This window comes from Sander lucioperca, chromosome 10 (genome assembly GCF_008315115.2).
Source record: "Sander lucioperca isolate FBNREF2018 chromosome 10, SLUC_FBN_1.2, whole genome shotgun sequence".
NCBI lineage: Eukaryota > Metazoa > Chordata > Actinopteri > Perciformes > Percidae > Sander > Sander lucioperca.
In genome coordinates this window covers 22818352-22840462 of record NC_050182.1, presented here as the reverse complement: position 1 = coordinate 22840462, position 22111 = coordinate 22818352, and the positions used below count along the sequence as shown (strand labels likewise).

At 42.1% G+C, this 22111-nt stretch overlaps 1 protein-coding gene across 1 annotated transcript; it reads right to left on the bottom strand.

Annotated features, from left to right (window-relative positions):
* Positions 1 to 10668: 10668 nt before the first annotated feature.
* On the bottom strand, positions 10669 to 16142 carry tent5aa (terminal nucleotidyltransferase 5Aa). The gene is made up of 2 exons (XM_031322790.2): positions 14857 to 16142; positions 10669 to 14404 (listed from the first exon to the last, which is right to left on the bottom strand). Exons 1-2 carry the CDS (start codon positions 15280 to 15282, stop codon positions 13625 to 13627), a joined length of 1206 nt encoding a protein of 401 aa, XP_031178650.1. The 5' UTR covers positions 15283 to 16142; the 3' UTR covers positions 10669 to 13624.
* Between the last annotated feature and the right edge of the window lie 5969 nt (positions 16143 to 22111).

Here is a 22111-nt window from a genome sequence, read left to right as displayed (position 1 = left end):
TCCTACCAATCAGATTTAATTGAGAAGTAATGACATTTTTTTTTAAGGAACTGATACAAGTTTACGAGGATCATCTCATTGGGGAGACATAGGATAGCCGTATATCGGTATGGTTTTAGGAGAAGTGTCTAGTCCTTTCACAATGCCCTTGTATGAAATTACCTTGCTTTTATATCAGCTCTACCATCTGGGTCCTATACACCTTTTTCACAGCAGACATTTTGACTTGTCATAGTAGGAAAAGCACAGCTGAAATTGATAACCTTAACGATGGGTCAATTCCATCAAGTGTCCCAGCAAGCTATTTCAGTGAGTCAGCATGCACAATACCAGGGCCTCTCCTAAGTGGAATGCAGCCATCATTAATGGTTTTGAATACACCTGTACTATGACATGTCAACATGTCTGCCGTGAAAAAGGTCTATTACCTCAGCAACTGATGAGCCATCCTAAAATGGTTTCATTTGTCTCTGAGAGCAGAATATTGCGGTTTACCTGGCAAACGTTGTGTTAGTTATTTGGGGCCAGAGGAAACACACTCCAAATTGCTTGGATCCCATTCAGTTAATTTGCTCCTGTTGTAAATGTAAGGCTATTTTAAGGTATATGTTGATAGTAGAAGTGATAATAAAATGGTAGTATTCTATCTAATACCACGATTGTATGGTGATCCAAATAGGATTGATGACAAGACTGAATTTGAGTTAAAAAACTTTTTTCGAAGCCTAAAATATCTTTCAGAACCCCAACATGGTTTGCTAAGGCTAAGGAGATTGTGTTATATTTCATCAGTATTTGGGAATTTGCAGTCAAGTATATAAACAGGCTTTATGGCTATTAGTGGTTTAAAGAATGCATTTTCACATAAAGCAGTTGGTCTATTCAAAGCAATAGCTTGCATCAGGGCCAAGGATGTAATGTGTTTCAGGGGAAAGACAGCTACAAAAGAGGGGTCAAAAAGCTTTTCATGGGTTGATGTTAAGTGCCAACAGAAACCACGACAGTTTAATGCCCATAAAATGGAATAAAATATCTGAAGATAAAGATGAAACATTTCAGCTCTGCTAGGTTCTGTGCAACCACGACAACAATCTGAGGAGTCATTTCAGTTCAAACCAAAGGCTTTAACTTCAGCCACGTTAGTGTCGGGGTTATATGGAAGGCAATGTGGGTCTGTTGGTCCACCACTTTGGTCCAGGTTGAAATATTTAGACAACTGTTGGATGGATTGGATGGCACCATCATGAAACCAAAAATGCTCATATTTCTTTCAGATTTTTTGTGATTTACCGAACAGATAGTATGCTGTAGCAGAGCAATTTTTTTTAAAATTTCATTTCAGTTGGACTGAAAAAATGAATTACTCCCGAAATACCTCAGAGGTATTTGGGGCGTAAATGCTCACATGGTAGCAAAACTAGATGGTAAACTTGTTAAATATTGCCTGCTAACATCAGCATGTTAGCATTGTCATTGTGACCATGTTAGCACACTGAGCTCAAAGCACTGCTGTGCCTAAAGAAAGCCTCACACAGAGCCGCTAGCATGGCTGTAGATTTCAGATTCCTGGTCTTGCTTTCAAAACTATTTAAATCAAGTTGTCTGTGCACACTCTGGGTGATTTCAGATTTCAGACTATTTTTAATGAGTGTACTGTATATCTTCCATTCTGGCTTCATGATTTCTGCAGCTCCTATTTCTGGCGTCAAAGAAAGTGGGCTCCCTGCCAGCAGCACATCTTCTCACCCCACAAATCACCATGCAAGAGCCCTCCACCTCAGTTTGTGACTGTGACTGACATCAAACTGGCAATATGACAGGATGAAATTACTATCACATGAGGTTGCACACTTCACGTCAGACATATGAGAAAGCTTCAGGTTTTTCATAACCAAAACCCAATTCATTGTACTACCCTCCCTTCTCTCTAGCCCTAATTCTCTTCCACAGAAATGTACCGGTCATGCACAGATGCACACCCGTCCATGCATAATGTGCTAATGTGGATGTAATGGTGTTTACTGTGGCTGTGTGACAGGGAGTCATTTCAAACTCTCTTGTCAACAGTGGTTAACATAGACCGCCCCACAAATGCAGACATCATATGAGAGACCTGTGTAGTGGCAACTGCCTGCTCTCAACAACACACAACCACAACACACACTAAACACACTGGCAACATGTGCTCTGAACACACACACTAAACACACTGGCAACATGTGCTCTGAACACACACACTCCACACAACCAGCACTGTTACAGTAGAAAACATAATAATGCCAAAATCTTTCATTCAATTCTATTTTTTTATTAAAAGAGTGGAAATAATTTCTCATGTGACTCATTCAATACATTTATAGATAAAATGCCATTTTTTCCAGATATTAAATAATCTGTGTTTATTTCCAGAAAATGACAACTGAAAAGTAAAAGTGAAATGATTTTACAGCATTAAATAAGTACAGATAAGAGCTTCAAAGATTAATAGATTAATCAGTTTGAGTCATTTTTTTATGGGAAAAAAAGGGAAAAGATTCTCTGATTCCAGCTTCTTAAATGTGAATATTTTCTAGTATTGTACAGTCCTCTGTGTCAGTAAACGGAATGTCTTTATGTTGTGGACAAAATAAGAAATGTGTGGACATCATCTTGTGCTTTGGAAAACACTGATCAACATTTTTCACAATTTTCTGACATTTTATAGACCAAATAACTAATCAAGAAAAGAATTAAACGACAATGGAAATAACTGCAGCCCTGGTACAGATCTGTACAGCTTCAAAGTGTATTATGTAAAGTAGGCTTATTTTTACTCTTAATCATGATCACCAGCTTCATTTTTTGGCGGCATGGTGGCCCAGTGGATAGCACTGTGGCCTCACAGCAAGAAGGTTCGGGGTTTGAATCTGTGTGGAGTTTTGCATGTTCTGCATGGGTCTGCTTAGGTTTCCCCCACCATCAAAAACATGTACTAGGTTCTCCAGTCAGTGCCCTTGATCAAGGCACTGGCTCAGATCTGGAGTTGGTCCCTGGGCACTGTAAAAGTGGCTGCCCACTACTCCCTTGAGGGATGGGTTAAAATGCAGAGAATTAATTTTCGCTACATATATGTGAAAATAGAGTACCTTTATACCTCTTCATCCTTATCTTCATTCTTAATTCTGCCTCTTCTGTGGAGAATACAGCAAGATTAAATAACAATATGTCTCATCAAAAAAAAAAAATCTTACAATCACACCTTTGTTTCATGTTTAATTTTATTTTGTTAGTCTATAATGATTGTTTTCACGCAAAGTGAAAAATAACATTCACATTCCTTTTATTATAATTCAAATGACTGAAATCAGATAAATGGAAAAAGTTAGAGTGTATGTTTTTTGCTCATTCCTGGGGAGTTCATTATGCTGTCAACCCCTTACAGTAATAAAACAGAATAAAGTTTATCAGGCAGAAGTTATCATGACATTAAAAAAAAAAAAAAAATGTAATCCATTACTGCTGGTGGCATTGCCATGATAAAATGCCATACAACTCAGCCTTATTTATATTGAGAACACAAACCGTGTCAGACTTTTAGAGTTTCCAATGAATGCCTCACAAAACGTGTGTGTCTTCTTTATAGATCCCTTTCAGAGAACACAGACGTTATCACGACAGTTTCTATCACTGCCAATCTAACTGTAATCATCCAGTTGAATGATGTTCATGTCCATGTAGGAAATGCTTTTCTCTGTTATGTCCATCCACAGTTTCTCAGATATGTGACATTGTCAGATCCAATTTGCATACAAACAGGGTTTTGTGAGAAAACAATTGCAGCTGTGTACGAGGTATGCAACATGTATTGCTTATCAATTGTATAGAAGACAGTTTTTTTTTACCACACATGGTTTATTAAGATGGAACTGCTGCTCCAATAAGTGATATTGTCATTTATATTTGAAGTTGCATCGCTCAACCTGAAGAGCCTGCAAGGAATGTGATGTACGTGAGTTTGAGGCAAGGCAAGGCAAGGCAGCTTTATTTTTATAGCACATTTCAGCAACAAGGCAATTTAAAGTGCTTTACCTAAATCATTAAAGAGCAGTTAAAACATCCGTTAAAGAGAATATAAAACCAGTTCAAATAGAATAAAACAGGTATGAAATAGAAGAATAAAAGGTACAGTATGGAGTAAGAAATTAATTACTTTTTTTAAAGGCAGCATGAAAAAGAAAAGCTCTCAGCCTTGATCTAAACCTTGTATTGTCTTATACCCGTCGACCATGCACATGTCCTATCGAATAAAAAGTGACCCGTTCTGGTTTGCCTGTTTACAAAGGATAGAAAAGTATAATTTATCACCAAATTCTGTCTTACATCTTCTTAGCCAACTTCAGTCCAACTCATTTCAACTCCAAACCCCAATTCCAATGAAATTGGAACGTTGTGTAAAACATAACGAAAAACAGAATACAATCATTTGCAAATCCTTTTCAACCTATATTCAATTGAATACACTACAAAGACAAGATATTGAATGTTCAAACTGATCAACTTCATGTTTTTTTTTGGCAAATATTCACTCATTTTGAACTTAATGCCTGCAACATGTTCCAAAAAAGCTGGGACAGGGACATGTTTACCACTGTGTTACATCACCTTTTCTTTTAACAAAACCCAACAAGCATTTGGGAACTGAGACACTAATTGTTGAAGCTTTGTAGGTTGAAATTCTTTCCCGTTCTTGCTTGATGTACGACTTCAGTAACTCAACAGTCCGGATTCTCCGTTGTCGTATTTTGCGCTTCATAGTGCACCACACATTTTCAATGGGAGACAGGTCTGGACTGCTGGCAGGCCAGTCTAGTACCCGCATTCCTTTACTCCGAAGCCACGCTGTTGCAACACGTGCAGAATGTGGCTTGGCATCGTCTTGCTGAAATAAGCAGGGATGTCCCGAAAAAGACGTTGCTTGGATGGCAGCATATGTTGCTCCAAAACCTGTATGTACCTTTCAGCATTAATGGTGCCTTCACAGATGTGCAAGTTACCCATGCCATGGGCACTAACACACCCCCATACCATCACAGATGCTGGCTTTTGAACTTTGCGCTGATAACAATCTGGATGGTCCTTTTCCTCTTTGGCCCAGAGGACAGACGTCCATGATTTCCAAAAACAATTTGAAATGTGGACTCTTCAGACCACAGCACAATTTTCCACTTTGCGTCAGTCCATCTCAGATGAGCTCGGGCCCAGAGAAGCCAGCGGCGTTTCTGGGTGTTGTTGATACATGGCTTTCGCTTTGCATGGTAGAGTTTTAACTTTAACTTGTGTTCCTGAGCCCACGTGGTAATATCCTTTACATAATGATGTCTGTTTTTAATGCAGTGCCGCCTGAGGGATCGAAGGTCACAGGCATTCAATGTTGGTTTTCGGCCTTGCTGCTTACATGCAGAGATGTCTCCAGATTCTCTGGATCTGTTGATGATATTATGGAATGTGGATGATGAAATCCCTAAATTCCTTGCAATTGTACGTTGAGAAACGCTGTTCTTAAACTGTTCAAGCAGCTCAAGCAGCTTCTCACAAAGTGGTGAACCATGCCCCATCCTTGCTTGTGAACCACTGAGCCTTTTGGGGATGCTCCTTTTATACCATATCATGACCAATTAACCTGTTCACCTGTTGAATGTTCCAAACAGGTGTTTTTTGAGCATTCCTCAACTTTCCCAGTCTTTTGTTGCCCCTATATTAGTTGTTTTGGATTATAACAGACTGGTATATGTCAAATATTAGCCAGGATATCCCATGGTCAAAATGAACCGATGCTTTTTTATTCATAAACAGAGCAAACAAAAAGAGCAAAACTATTTTATGAACAATTGTCTTGAAAACGGGACAAATTTGACCCGAGGACCACTTAAGAGTCTGCAGTTTGAGTTTGAGTTTGAGGCAGTTTGTTGTTTGGAGGCTCTGGTGAGTGCAGAGGCACACACTGATTCTGATAATGTTTCACTTTCAGCTGTCTTTGACCTGCAGTTGACTCTCACTGACTCTGTATCTCCCTCGTGGCTGTTAACATGCATGATGAATGTTTCCTTACTATTTGTGGGGGGGCTGCTCTCATGCTGTCTGTTCAGTGTTATCCCACATTCCCTAAATAAGTGAAAAAATATAATGATGACATTTTCTTATTACTGAAACTAAGCCACATTGTAAATTGACAACACGTCAGATTGGCCTCCTCACCAGCGGACTACACTCTGAACCAGTCTGTTTGATCCAGCCAGCCTCCCTTCCCTCTTATTCCATAAAAACTTTCATCTGGAAAAAATTCTTCACAGCAATAGAGAGGGGGAAAAGGAGAACCTTGCAGTGGAAAATCCATTAGAGAGCAGCTGAGCACTCTGACAAACAGGAGGGACGAGGAACTAACTGGAGGATGAATGACAAGTGTCTGACCGTTTACTCAAAGGTAAACAGGTTATTATAAAGACATTCACTGGCACATACTGTGTGGATTCACTCCGTGGTCGGCTTTAGCTATCACCCGCTGCCAGCTGGCTACTGCGGGAAGAGTCTTTCGCAACTCACTCTTTAAACTTTCAAATCAAAGCTCCCTGAAATTAAGAGGGCTATTTGGTTTGATGCAGCATCTCAAATTAGGGACTTGAGATGTAGGCCCTTCGGCGCCGTTGTTACATCAATCTGACTTCTTTACAGCAAACCACAAATGAGAAGGGTTCTTAAGAAGGGATTAAGTAAAGGCACGCTTGAAATTAAGGTTAAGACCAGAAGCAGCACCAGGTATGAGACATAGTGAGCAAAAGCATTCCTGCTGGTTAAAGGTAAAGATGACGACTTTGATGTTAAATAGTTTTAAGCCATGATGTATTGATGACGTTAGCCTCTAATGATTGGAATGCTGGCATTTAAACCCGCCACTAACAAAGCTGTAAACAACATTGACAGATGTTACCTTATGAAGTTAAAATATGGAATGTGTTAGCAAATCGTTGCCTTTTTGCACATCAAGCAGACACAGAGCGATGTAATGGCGCTTACCCACTGCTAGTACCAGCTCTACTCTACTCTACTCGGCTGGACTCGGCCGCAGTGCCCCGTCCTCCATTTTCCATTGCAGATTTAGTACCGCCTCATGCCTGAGGCGAGCGTGGCTGGTCGTCATAGCGACGCCGCAGGAAACTGCCGTGATACACAGAACGTCGAAGGTGTGTTGTTTTTGACTCTCGGCTGTTTGCCACAGCCAAAAGAAAAATTTAGTTTGAAGAGAAGAAGCTGGAGGCAGCAAAAACAACTCCGCTGGCTAAACTATTTAAAAATGGCGGGTTTGTTCAGGACACCCCCATTTGTCGCTAGCAATGATGACGCAGTGATTAGTGACGATTCTCTCCGACCAATCAGTAGTCTGCTGGTTTTCACATCACCTTTTGGTATCGCCTCAGCTCGCTTGGAACCTCGACGGAGGTGGAACCTGTTACCTGTTAGTACCTGTTAGCAGGTACCAGGGACTTTTTTTCGTAATGAAAAACCAAAAAAGACGAGTAGAGCAGGTACCATGTAATGGAAAAACGCCTTAAGCAGTCATTCATAGTTGTGTCCAATATTTACTTTACTTTTAGCGCTGTTTTTTGTCCCAACCAACTCCTGAGGGAAATAAAGGGAGGGGGGCTAAATGCTCAACTATCTTAACCAACGAGCCACTAACTTTGTCTGCCATTTGGTGCTGAACAATTCAATTCAATTCAATTCAATTTTATTTATAGTATCAAATCATAACAAGAGTTATCTCGAGACACTTTACAGATAGAGTAGGTCTAGACCACACTCTGTAGTTTACGAAGCCCCAACTATTACAGTGGTTGCCTCAAGAGCAAGCATTAGCAGTAGCTATTGCGACAGTGGCAAGGAAAAACTCCCTTTTTTGTTAGGAAGAAACCTCGGACAGACCCAGACTCTTGGTAGGCGGTGTCTGACGGCACCGGTTGGGGGAGTGGTGAATGGTGGCAATAATAGTCATAATAAAGATACTGAAACAGTGACCACAATGGTAGTCGTAGTAGTTCATGTCATAGTAGGGCACAGCAGGGCGTTAGGGGGTGTGGTGTGGCACAGCAGCCTGGGTGGACGCGGTTGGACGCAGCAGGACGCAGTCGGACACTGCGGGGAAACGCAGAGCGTAGCAGGGTGTAGTAAGTCCATAGCGTCAGCTGCACCCAGGACCCCGGTGTAGGTGCCACCCAATTCCAAGGCGATGTTCTGGGTGAAGAAGAAGCATAGGGACTCCGGGGAGAAAACTCCCCAGAGCTAGGTTAGTAACAGGCATTTCTGGGACTAAGATGCACACAAAAGGAGACAAGTGAAAAGAGAGAAGAGGGAGCAGCTCATTGTGTCCTTCAGCAGTCTAGAGTTATAATAGCATAACTAAGAGAGGCAGGCTAAAGAGTGGGTTATCAGAGCAAATTACGCCAAAAGCAGCTGCCTTCTGCGGCTAATGAGAGCACTAAGAATGAACAAAAACAATAAAGTTGCAGGTGCTCAAAGGGACAGTCACCGCCAAATCAAAAATACATATTTTCCCTCTTACCTGTAGTGCTATTTATCAGTCTAAATTGTTTTGGTGTGAGTTTCCCAGTGTTGGAGATATTGGCCGCACAGATGTCTGCCTTCTCTCCATTATAATGGAACTAGATTGCACTCGGCTTGTGGTGCTCAAAGCGCCAAAAAATACATTTGAAAAACTCAACAGCAATGTGTCTCTGCAGATGTCATGACCCAGTTACTCAACACAACCCACAGACCTAGTTGTGAGCAGTTTCATGTAGGAACTAGTTTCTATCTACCGAACTACACCAGCCAACCGAATCACTGCGCAGAAGGAAGCGTACTCGTGGACGAGAGGCTCATCCTCTTCGGCCAAGCAGTAACTGGAAAGACACATTGCTGTTGAGTTTTTCAAATGTATTTTTTGGCGCTTTGAGTACTACAAGCACAGTGCCAACTAGTTTCATTATATTGGAGAGAAAGCAGACATTTCAACGGACGATATCTCACTGGGAAACTCACACCAAAGCGATCTAGATTGATAAATAGCACTACAGGTAAGAGGGAAAATATGTATTTTTAATTTGGGGTGAACTGTCCTTTTAAACCAAAACAATGAGCTGAAAGAAGTTTAAAACCCAGTACAGCTGAATAGAACTGTAGAGTCAGGCGATAATTCTTGATATAATAATGTTGATTTTTGCAGCTTTAAAGCAATTTTTGTGTCAGATATTTGAAAATATAAACCCACCTAAGTTGAACAAATGTGACTGATGGAGTCAGGGTGAATTCCTTAAAACTGAGTCCATGTAAAATCAAAGACGGCACATGACTCTTAAAATGCTCTTGATAGCTTTCTAGTTTGTGCTGCCATTGGTGGCTGGAAGCTATGGTGCAATAAGAATAATGTTTCTATACGAAGGTAAAACTTGATGATAAAACCGATGAAATGAAAAAAATGCCAGACATCAAAAAAGCAGATCTATAAATCTTAAATCTTAAATCTTAGATCTTAAATGCTAGAAATAGGTGCGTCACTCAGGAAGCCATCCAACAATATGACATTCCTGCATCTCAGTCATCATGTGAACACTTTAAAGGATAGTTTCACATTTGTTAGTCTGTCTCAATACTCACATGTCCACATGTACAAAGTGTTTGTGGTTGCTGCATTCACTTTCTCGTGTCCTTTAAAAATCCCTTCCTGATGTGATTTCATTATAAGTAATGGGGGACAACATCCACAGTCCTCGTTCTGTGCAAAAATACACAGCTGAAGATAATATGGGGCTTCAGCAGTCGGAGTTAGTCAAATCAAGTCCTATCTAGTCTATTTTATACATTCTTTCAACGTACATATGGGCATGCTTGTTTTATGGTAGACTTGAAGAAATGTCCTATCCTTTATGAAAAACCAATCAAAGGTACAAAACAAATGTTTGTGCATGTGCCTTAATGTGCATTTCCATTTAGCCTCAACCTGTCAATCATTCCTTCAGATGACCCAGATTAATGAGCTGTAAATGCGCTTGAGTGAAAGCAATCATGTTCTTATCAAGTCTGCTATTAATAGCACTGTGTCATGGCCTGCATGTCTTACTCATTCTGCATTCACTCTTCTCCATATCCCTCTACAAGTAGGACAGTTTGTTATCTGCGACAGTCAGCTCTGCTGTGGGGAGTTTTGTTGCAGCCTGACAGCCATGAGATAGTTGGACTTGCCGGTGGGGGGGCTGTTAACAGAGAGAATTTGATGAGCAGGCAAATATATTCATTCTACAAAAGCGTTGAAGTTTCTTTTTTTGGGGGATGCAAATCCCCTCACATTCAACAACAGCTCTTTCTGGCAGCAGCAGGCCAGTTCTGGACGGGTTTCTGGCTGGGCCCGTTGGGCCCGGCAGGCCATGGTAGGGATTTTCCTCTCTGAGTGAGTAGGCAGGGAACCTGTCTGAGTGGCAATGAAAAGAGACATGCTCACTGTCATTTAAAAAGAATCAAACTGAATTATATCGATAAATGAGCACTTCCTCATGTTTGGCAGGTTTCCTTCTGGACCAAACCAGTGCAGTCAACTTGATCTAGACCTCAAACTAATAAAAAAACGAGAGACATGACAAATCTGGTTTTCAGATATTTTATTGATGAAAACATCTTTAACCTTTTGACCCATTGGACACATGACATAATATAGCAAAAAAGCTATTGAGAACATATCCTCTGAAGCCCGATCACAGATTCAAAAGCACTGCAACACCCGCAGTGTCTGATACATTTATAAAAATAACAATCATTAAAAAATATACATACAAGATAAGGATCTTTTTCTGTCTTTTTTTTTTTCAAAGTGTGATTTGTAAAAGACTGCATGAACAGAAACAGGTATTTGAGACGACGCATACAAGACAACGCAGTAACCCACAACCTCTAACTGACAGGCACGAGCACTAACTGACAGGCAGACTGGAGCTAGCTAGCAAGTCAGCTGTTAGGACTTCACTGAGTATAAAATGACAATACGTTGCCTGCACAGTCCAAAAGATACTATCGACGTGGACAATCACTGAGAAGATAAAACAACCAAGAGTGGATTATCAGAATCAGGATGAAAAAGAAATGATTTTTCAGCCAGAGAACTTGTCTTTTTTCAACGCAGTGTTGCGTTGATGCTGGTCTTCTGGGCCTAAAATACCTTTTAATGCTTGTAATGTAACCATTCATTTTTTTTTTTCAATCTGAAATCAGAAAAGGCTGCAGTATAGTTTGCAAGGAGTAAGTGAGTTGGCAAAAGCTGAAGCATGTAATCATATATGTACACAGTTCTTTAAAATGGTGTGGAATGAATCAGAAAAAAAAAAAAAAAAAACATTAATAAGCATCATTTAAAGCAACCTCACAAATGAAATGTAGGTTACTTAAAGTCTCCTGAAGCTGGCGTGAATGCATGCAATTTTTCTTCAGTTTCCACTCTTTTTTTTTAAATCAACACTCCTGATTAAAAAACGAGAGCAAATGCTGATAACAGAATGATTGATCTCCCTGCAAAAAAAGGGGAGAGCTGCAGAACTGTCCGGTACGTTGTAGTCTGACCCTAACAGAGACAGTTTGTACAGTAACGCGTGGTAGCCCTAGAGGGATGAACCCCATCACCAGCTGCACCCATCTCTCCAGACCGACTGACTCACTCTCCCTCCTGCCTTGTAACCACTACCTTTTCCTTTCTCTCCTTTTTTCTCCCCCTACTGTCTATCTCCCCAGCTTCTATATCAACACAGCATCTTTTCCTACGTCAACATATTGCTCCTATTCTACTTTAGGGCTATGAGCAGGGCCAATGAAATGTTTGGCACAACATTTTCTGAACTCTGCAGACCCAACCCCAGCTAAGTTCAAGGTCTTCAGCAGCAGCTGAGGAATTCCCTGCCAGGGTGCTACATAGTGTCTCATCATCTGAGCTGTCTCTGCAAATAGCCTTCTGCCGTAGGAGGGAAGCATAGGGAACAGACAGCAGCTCTCTGAATGCAGGCTTTCCTCTCTCTCTGTCTCTTATATAATTCTTGAGAAATTGTTTTTTTTTTTCTCTCAGATGAGAAAAAGAGAAGCACCACTGTACAAAATATACAGAAAATTGTGTGCGAGTAAACATTTTCCTTGTTGCTGATGATTTAAAAAAGGCTTGCCATCCTTTCTCATAACACGTGCAATTCCTGTATTGGTTTGGGGCATGCCATACAGCATAGGGCTGGGTTCAAATAATCGATTCTCCAATTAAAATCGATTTTGGTTTGAGCGATCTGATAGTGAAAAATAAAATCCCGAAATCGATGTTTTAATTGTATGCCTTTTCACCATGGATGTGGTGAATTGACCCCCCTTCTGTTATTCTGTGAGAATCTATTTTATATCCAAGCAAAATTGGTATCGTAACAGAAAATCCCTTAACCTGATTAATATTGAATCGAAAATGTATTGAATCGGAACCCTGTGAATCGGAATCGATTCTGGAAATCACTGGCGAGACCCAGCCCTAATACAGCGTGTTTGGTTCGTCCCTCACAGAAGATAGAATATAGTTTCCAAATGCTCACGCGACAAAAATGTGAATCTTGCAGCAATCCCTCGATCACACATTTGAATGCTACTTTACTGCAAAATCCACACTAACGCATAGTGCTCTTTTTCGTCCAAAAATACAAACACTGACTGCATGATTTCACGTATACATTCACAAGCCTCTGGGGTGCTATTTGTCTTGGGTGCCTGACTATAAACACAGTGGGGCTAATCCACAAAAATCATTCTTTTATAGGCACTTATAAACACACGTATGTTCACATATACAAATAGACATAGCTTCATGTTTTGTTTATTTACCACCCCATCAAAATAGGGTTTTAATGTTAGAAACAATCCAAAAAAAATCTTTGGTCTGTAAACAACCATAATATATCCAAATGCAAGGCGGAGATGCCAGTTTGTTTTCCAAACTAATTTAACAGCGTCTTGCCTCAGTTAAGCTGGCATACAGCAGAGTCTAGGTGTGTGAGTGTGTGTGTGTGTGTGTGTGTGTGTGTGTGTGTGTGTGTGTGTGTGTGTGTGTGTGTGTGTGTGTGTGTAGTAGCTGTCAGGGCCCTGATGCAGCCGTTTGTTTGCTCTGCCGTTGGAACGTGCTGGCTAATCAGTTCTTGACAGATTCAATCAGTCTCGCACAGTTTTGATGACAGTTGTGCTGCACGCATTCAAAGGCCGTCACACATTTGCAATTAGCCCTGATTGCCAAGCTACCCAAATGAGTCTTTCCCAAACCTGGTTGGCCTGGGCAGGATCAGTTGACGTTGGCATTTTAAAATCAGAAAATGTGAGATATTCACATTGAAATAAGTACTCGAGGTGAAAGCCAACCGTTCATTCTCAATTTATGAACAAAAACGCAAGCTTTGATGCAAAACATTAAAAAAGAAGACTCCTTTTTTTTTTTCTTTCCGGCAGCTGTCAAACACTGGGCAGGTTTGAGTATGCTGCTCATTCCTGTTTAAACAGCTCAGACTCTCTCCCTCCACCTTTCCTCAGGGCTGACTCAGTTACAGGGCAGCCAGGTGGAGTATGCATGCTGCTGGCAAGCAAACACCGGCTGAACCTGTGCTATGTAGTAGTTACTGAAGTTGCCATCTGCCACATAAGGAGCAGGTTGGTAGTAACAGGTAACATTAGCCACATTGGGGATGACGTTCTGCTCGGCGAGAACGCGCACCGCCAGCATGGCTATGAGGCCTAAGGTCTGCCGCCTCTCGTGTCCCATCAGGCACACCGTGCTCTCGTTGACCACTCCGTGGAGGGTCATCAGGTAGTCGTACTTGCGGTCCTCCAGGCCTACAAAGTGGTTTTGAAGATAGGACTCCAGCTTACGCTGCTGCTCGCCAATGTCCGAGAAGTCGATGAAGAAGCGTGAGCACATGTAGCGCTGCAGAGACTTCATCTCGGACTCGGAGGCGGCGCGGAAACCCCTCACCAGCAGGTGACAGTACTTGAGCAGACCCCCGCCTCGGATCTCCTCCGGGTTCCGGGTGCAGATGAACTTGTGACGTAGGTGGTCCAGGGCCTCGCTGAAGTCGCCGTACACACTCTCGCCCATGATGGTGGGGTGGAAGGTCTCGGTCATTGGGTTCTCGGAGCACTCGTAGAACAGCAGCAGGGAGTCCAGTTTGATCTGAAAGGAGTCCACGCTGAACTCAAACTGCCGCCGAAGAGAGTCCACAAACTTCAGCTCCACATTCTTTCCCCGGTTGTTGGAGAGGGAGATGAGACTCCAGCGGTCTGAGTCATTACACACCTTCACCATCTTCTGCACATAGGCTTCCTGTGTGTGTGTGTGTGTGTGTGGGAGAGAGAGAGAGAAAGCAAGAACATAAATATTAAGTAGATAGCCTTAAAAGTACAGTAAATACTTCAACAGAGCCATGCACATGCACATTTAGGCCTAATTTTGCATTGTGCAAGTAGGTTTTATATTTAATAAACATGTATCTGTATGTATAAGTTACAGCTGCATGCTTTGTGTTATAAATATTGTGTTATTAGCGTACATTGACCCAGATGTACTTGGATATGGGATTTAGGTGGCTGAGCTTCCAAATTGGTTTAACTCAATCCTCTTAACTACAGAAAACCCACATTTTACTATCACTAAACTATAATTGCACATTAGGCCGCCCGCAACGTTGATGGCCGTTAAGCAAATGCAATTAGTTCTAATCACATTTCTAAAAGTAAACAATTGAAGCAGGGAAAAAGTTGTCAGAGTGCATGTACCTTTAACGTTAACGGGCTTATTTTCTCTTTATTCACACAGTCGGGTAAAAAATCCAGGAGACAGTCCAAAACTATGTCCTTCACAGTCTGGAAATCACTTTCACCTTTCATATCTGCGCAAAATATGAGGTCTAGGTCCTTATAGCCCAGTCCGCTATCCCCGTGCAGGATGTGGCTGGCTGCAGAGCCGTTTAACCGAACGTCCCGGACGTGGATCTGCTTCTCCTCCATCCGACTCCGCACCACTTTCACGATCTGCCGCGGCTGCATTTCCAGAGTGGGGAAGTTCCCCCGGCCGTGGATCGGGATGGTCTCCGTCAGGATGGCGTCCAGCCGCTGCACTTGCTCCCAGTGGAGGACGCTAACGTTGCTGCCTTCGGTGTCAGACATGTTGCTGGTGGTGGAGCTACTGTCGTCCTCTGACATGGTGAAAGGGGGGAGGCGGGGGGAGTCCTCAGCGATTCCAATAAAATAAAATAAAAAAAATAAAAATAAAAAAATAGTTTTCTCAAAATAGGAGCAAATCAGTGATGGCGTCTTTGCGCACAAATTCTTTATCGTAGGGTGACTGCAACTTCATCCGCATCAGGATTCTTAGTATCTAAAGTCGTCCGAATTGACTGTAAACACATAGAAGAAGAAAAATATGAATAACCCAAGGCAAATATTGAGAGTTGCAGCGGTGCGTAACAGTTTGCGCAGTAAAGTAAGCCTGTGGTTGGAGATCCAGTGTCGCAGCAGACAGTCGGGCTGGTGGTTGTGTTGAGGAAGAAGTGCAGCCAGTCAACAAGCGTGTAGAAAACGAGACCTAACTTTCTCTTCTTTTTCTCGTTGCTTTTAAAACATTTGCCCCGGTGCCCCGGTGACACTGTCAATGCGTCCTAACGCTGCGCATCACGGTCTTTGAAGCTCTCTGATGATCCAGGAGGGGGTTTGTTTTTCCGGCTGTGACTCCATCGCCCAAAGGCACGCCTATGATTTTATGAATTTGCATGAATAAGCTGCTCCTCAAGTCGCACTTTGGCACAATCCTCCCTCCGATCTACCCCTCGCAGGAATCTTGTGGATTTTTACGCACAGCTCCTACATATTTTAATTTCTTGCTTCCAAGAAATAATCCCGTCGATGTCATTTGAAATGCGCTCAGGGAATCCAGCTTTGTTTTCCCCCCAACTCTGTTTAGTTCAACATCTTTTTTTCCCCACTCGTGGAGAAGTTAACTGTTACCTGCCCACTTGACATGCTGCGAGCTTCTGCAACAGTTAGCTAGCTCTGTGGTCTGAAGATGTCAGCTGTGTTCACCCCGCCCCCCTCTGACAGTCTGCTGCTCACTGAAAGCCCTGATCAACATGAGCACACTGTTAAGGCTCCACTTTGTAAACCAGCGGCACACTTTACTCATATTCTCATGCTTGAATCTGTAGACCTTGAAGTGCTCATTTACATTAACAGAATATTACTCCCCCCACTATTCAATATTTTTTGCTGAAAAGGAGAATTGATGCACCTGAATTCATTCATAAATTAAAAGATATTTAGAGCCAGGTGCCATCATCCTTCTATAACAAAATATAGAATTAAATGAATATACCATTTTTTGTTTTTAAATCTCTGTCAGATTCAACTGGTGCTGATCTGCATGTAAAGCTCACTTGGTGTGGCCATGTCGCCCTCTGTGGGCTGTTTTAGGTTTTGACCTAAAGTAATAACTGTCTTAAAGGGATTTCCTATTTAAGTGTCACATGAAATTAACCTGTAGGCTACTAACTCAAATAGCCACCAAGGAAATGGGACTTGTGTTGTTTGAAACAGACAGGACATATTATCTCTGTGATCCCATAATCCTGTTACCCCCCAGACCACAAACACTTCCAGATCAGGGTCTGCAGCCTCTCCCTGGTAGGAACTGTAAAAGCACCTTTAAATACACCTCAAGTCATCCATAAGGGTCTTTGAAAGCACTACATGATGTTCCTTTAGAGACTATTCTGTCCCTGCTTTTCTGTACAGGCTCAGTTTGTCTTAGGGAAATCTATTTAGAAATGCATTCCTATTCTGTCCAGGCACCAGACAGTCCCTGGTTCAGGCAGCACTTACATGTGAGGGGCTTCAGGGGTCAGATGAAAGTGGAGGTGAGGCCCAGCGGAAAGTTAAGGGACAGGCAACAGCCATGTCAGGGTATGGCTGTTGCATACACACCGATGCGCCATTAGACAGCGTAAAGCCCTGCGTCACTAGCCACCCAGATCTGTAAACCCTGATTATCCCATTTACTCTGTTGCACTTGTCTTAACTCCAAGGCCCACACAGAAGCTGTGCCTCTGCACAGTGTCACTCTTGTCTGCAGGAGGGGACACACAGACAGTGAGTTTTATTCATGTTTACGATCACATGGTGCAGCTTTTACAGCGAATACAGCAGTAAAAACAAGCTCCTGAATCACCAACATTTCAAATTATTCAATTTCAATTCAATTCAATTGTATTTATAGTATCAAATCATAACAAGAGTTATCTCGAGACACTTTACAGATGGAGTAGGTCTAGACCACACTCTATAATTTACAAAGCCCCAACAATTCCAATAGTTCCCCCAAGAACAAGCATTAGCAGTGGCTATAGCGACAGTGGCGAGGAAAAACTCCCTTTTAGGAAGAAAATTATGAGCTCAGAAAGAAAATGTCAGGGTTTTGTGTACATGCATGGTGTGAAACAAATTTACAAATGAAGAGCTCAGAAAGAAAATGTCAGTTTTTTGTTGTTTTTTTACATGCATGGTGTCATAGTTTTGAAGAATAGAGCTTCAGTTATCTATTTATTTTTAAATATAACTTTGGTTTTCATACTTTGCTTTGGCACGTGTCAGACAGGTTGATCGCAGGTCCGTGAAATTGAATCTCACATCTGGAAACGTACATGGAACTATCAGTCAGTTACAACGGACCAGAGAGCGGCCTCGTCAATGTGTTTCCCAGGTGTGGCGAGATGGTTGCCATGGTTTGGACCGGGTCCCTCCGCCCAGCACGGTGCAAAGCTAAATCAAAGCCGCTGTCAGAGACTAACAGCAGGTATACGCATACAGCACAACACAGAGCCCTGCTGATGGGCTGTTTTGCGTAAATACTATACCTAGCACCTCATTACTCACTGTGAAATGGCTGATTCATTGGTTGGTGGTTATGGAAGGACATGAATGACATTATGTTGTCAGAAAATTAAATGGGAGCAAGAATTCAAAAACAGTAAACACCTCGGGTGATGCCGATGTCTTTCCCGGTCGTCTGATGAGTTTGTATTAACTTAGTCAAAATGTTCAGCATCTTCAAATATGGAAACAAAAAAAAAAGAATTACAAAAACACAGCGATGTTTCCCCTCTGCTTCTCTTCTATTCCTCATAAAGCAATCTTTTACTAGCAACGTGTTTGCCAGAGGCAAACTGGACAGTTGAGCCCAATAAAAAAAGAGTTTTGTTTTTCAGGCCATTTATCTGACTGCATGAGTTGGATTTATGTACCATGAAGTGTAACATCTCCGTTGCCTTTGGGTTTTTTCCTTTAGGTCAGGAAGGTCAGGGCTGTCTGCTGGAATGGACCATCAAAGCTGGGATTACTTCACATGATCCAGTATCTCATATCAACTGCACTGATGTATCATGATGGCTACTTTCTCTCAATTCAACACTGCACTCACATTTAATGACATTTTAAGGGGGTTTTTGCATCTTTTTTTTGTAGCTGTACCTGTGCCTAATGTCATCAGTATGGAGCTCCAAAGTGTTCAATATAAAATAAAAAAGACATGAGGGACCGTTCGGTATTTATGGAATGGACCACCGGAGGAAAATAGGGGAGGGTCATGTTTTGTTTTTTTTTGTTGATGTCATCCAACATTTTTTAGTCTGGGCGGGGGGGGGGTCACCCAACTTTTTTATTCATGAAAAGAGCAAAATTTCAAAGTGGCTTGTTTGGTGCATATTTATCCATGTAGCTCTCAGTCTCGGCCCCCTAGCAGATGGTCTGACCGCATACGCGGAGTTTGCTGGGGGGGGGCACTGCCCCCCTGGTGGCTGAAACGGGTAATTGCATTGCATTGCAACAAATTAGTGGAATAATTACGACCAGATATTTTATAAATATCTTAAATAACACAAAACAACTAAATGGTGATAGGTAATACATCTGAATTCATATACTGCTTTAGTAAAAAAAAAAAATTACCTGCTTACCTACTTTTTTTTCGTGTCATTGGATTACGGCAAAATACGGATATTTTTTCTTAACGTGTCTTAACGTTTTATGGTGTGACTGCGCTTGGTTTCTGCGTTTGGAGAGGCATCTCAACAGATTGTAGGTCCAAGGGCCCTGTCACACCAACCAGACGGCCGACCGTCGGCAGAAAAGCCAGTTGGACTGATCAGTCGGGTCCCGAGGTCCAAAAAATGCCTCAGAACACACTGAGGCGACGCAGACTTGAGCGTACGCTCGAAACGTAATACGTCTCCATAGCAGCAGGCGGCGCTGCTCTGTATTGTTTCCATTAACAGTCTGATTATTTCCCAGAAAATGAAAACCGGCAGCTGATTGGATGAACGCATCACGTGGTTCTTTTTTCTCCGGAAATTCACAGCCAGACTGTCATGGCGGCTTGTTCAGAATACGATCTCATGTTGTACTAAAATAGTTCACCGAAACGTGTTTCTGAAAACATTTTAAGTGAGAAATAGGCCATGCAGTTGCTGAATCTGTCTTCATTTCAGATTGACAAAGGTCAGTTTAAAAGATTTTCGTTAGATTTTGAGCGGCTCATCCGCTCCCCATTTCCAGGTGAGTCCCGACTGCCCTGTCCCCGACTGAACATGTCAGGTCGGCCCAAATGAAGGCCGACGGCTCCTCGGACGGCCGACGGCACGGGACACACCGAACAGACTCGAGTCACGGACCTCGCCAGACGGCCCGACGCCTGATTATCGGGCTGGTGTGTCTTCTCTCTTACGGTACAGATTCAGTAACTGCACGGCCTATTTCTCACTTAAAATGTTTTCAGAAACAAGTTTCAGTGAACTATTTTCGTAAAATACTAGATCGTATTCTCAATGAGCCGCCATGACACTCTGTTGAAATTCTCAAGAAGCCAAACCCACGTCAGGCGTTCGTCCAATCAGCTGCCGGTCAAGGGCGTCTATCAACCATGGATGTATGACGTCGCGACACCATGCTTCAGTCGTGTCAGACATATGGATCTGTTCCAAAACAGCCGTGCCACGATTGGATTTCATAAGGGCGAATTGTTAAATTGTTACAATGTAACTTAAAAACTTTAAAAATAAACATATGTGTTTTGGAATATAATGTTCAGCTTCGGCAGCTTTACCTATGTGCTAAAATATACAATGATGATAGTGACAAGTCCATAGCAACCAGTGTAGAATTGGTTATATCCCAGCGTCCTTTGCTGAATGGTCTCAATGTTTTATTGTTTTATTTCATATGAATACTAGTTTACTAGAGGAAGAACTTAGTATTTGAAGTAATGCAGTAATGCATGAAGTGTGCATTTAGTTTCCATGCTTATTGTGTTTCCACAACAATGTTAGTGAGTAAATCTACTGAAATGGCCACCACACCATAACAGAGGAGAGTGATGTGTAAGATGAGAATGCAGAGGTTAACTCCTATACATCATGGCTGTAAAAATCAAATGGTGTCTGTACTTCTTTGAAAAGTGCAAACTTGCACGCAAGGGGAGGGTCATTCTTCTTTTTCAAATCGTTTTGGAGGGTCATAGGAGAATTATTACTGACGAGGGGAGGGTCATGTCTTTTTAGGTTAGAGGCCACAAAACTCCTCCGGTGGCCCCTTAATTAAATAACGAACAGTCCTTAATTAGGTAAATTATTATATGAATAAATAATGTAATATGTGTTTTGACCAGATCATTGTGAAATAATAGATACTATGCAAATACTAAAACCAAATAAATTATTATGAAATATTATTAACTTTTATTTCTTTATATTTTTGTATTTCAAAAGTCTGTTTCATAATAGAGAGAAGAAGTTCCTCCCCTTTCTGGTGTTTACTAGGGGTGTAACGGTACGCAAAAATCACGTTGGCCCGATCGGAATTACCAGCAAAGGTCTGTTTAAATGCCAACGGGAGCTGCGTTTGAATTACGGTCGTTTTTTTCCTTGTAGTAGTGATGTTCACACTTGCGTGATGCCTTTTCAAGTGCGTTAACAAGTTTGAAGTGTTGCCAGAAACATACCCGATCATTCCTGAGTCGGCCCACTGCTTTCGTCTTATCGACTAGTCTTTGTCCGTTGACGTATTTCACTGGGAAACCAAAGTGTTCCCAAACAGGAGACCTTAATGATATGGGTGGCTCTTCATGCTCCGGCTTGTCCATACTGTCTATGGGCTTGTCTGCGTTGGCCATGACACTAGCTAGTGAGAGGCTGGGCTAAAGCGTGCCGTGTATGTTGTTGTACAGCGCGCGGTGTGTGATTATTATTTTTTTCCCCAAACCACTTCAGCGGAAATCCCACCCTGCAGTCGATTTCATTGGTTTAGATTACAGTGACGGCAGGTAGGTTTAGAGATCAGTGTTTGGTGTAGGAAATCTGTACAGTGATTGACATATTGACATGACCAATGAAAACTTTAGAATCAGCTGCAGGGCGGGATTTGCGCTGACGCGGAGACTTCCGCCACTTAATATGTTCGTGTGGAAACACGAAAATTGACCTATGTTCCGCACACAAAAGATTGCATTCGGTGCACATGCGCACCGTACCGAAAGCCCTGTACCGAAACGGTCCAGTGCGAATACACGTACCGTTACACCCCTAGTGTTTACCATCAGACTACATTTGAGAAAAATATATGTACGGGAGTAAATGGAGCCAGACTTAGCAGCATAAGCAGCTAACTGGCTATTTCTGAGTTACCTCTGCAGTAGTATCGCATTGCCAGACCTTCCTCCACAGCGCTGCGGAGGAGGGTCTGGCTAGTCCACACAGCATTCCGGGATGGGGGAAAAATGTTCTCTGGTTTATTGGCATTTCTTTAAACCAATCACAATCGTCTTGGGCAGTGCTAAGCGCCGGACGGAGCCATGGTGCCTCTGCTAAATAGCCTCAGGAAGGAACTTGTTTTGGTGGAACGTGTGTACGTTCAAAGGTTGTTTTAGTCGTGCAACAGAAAACTCAGATTGGACAGATAGTCTAGCTAGCTGTCTGGATTTACCCTGCAGAGA

Bases quoted from the DNA above. Each gene is read 5' to 3' on its own strand.
- tent5aa (XM_031322790.2), bottom strand. From the start codon at position 15,282: ATGTCAGAGGACGACAGTAGCTCCACCACCAGCAACATGTCTGACACC. The intron at 14,405-14,856 runs GTACATGCACTC...ACACACACACAG, and splicing joins TAAGCCCGTTAACGTTAAAG to GAAGCCTATGTGCAGAAGAT.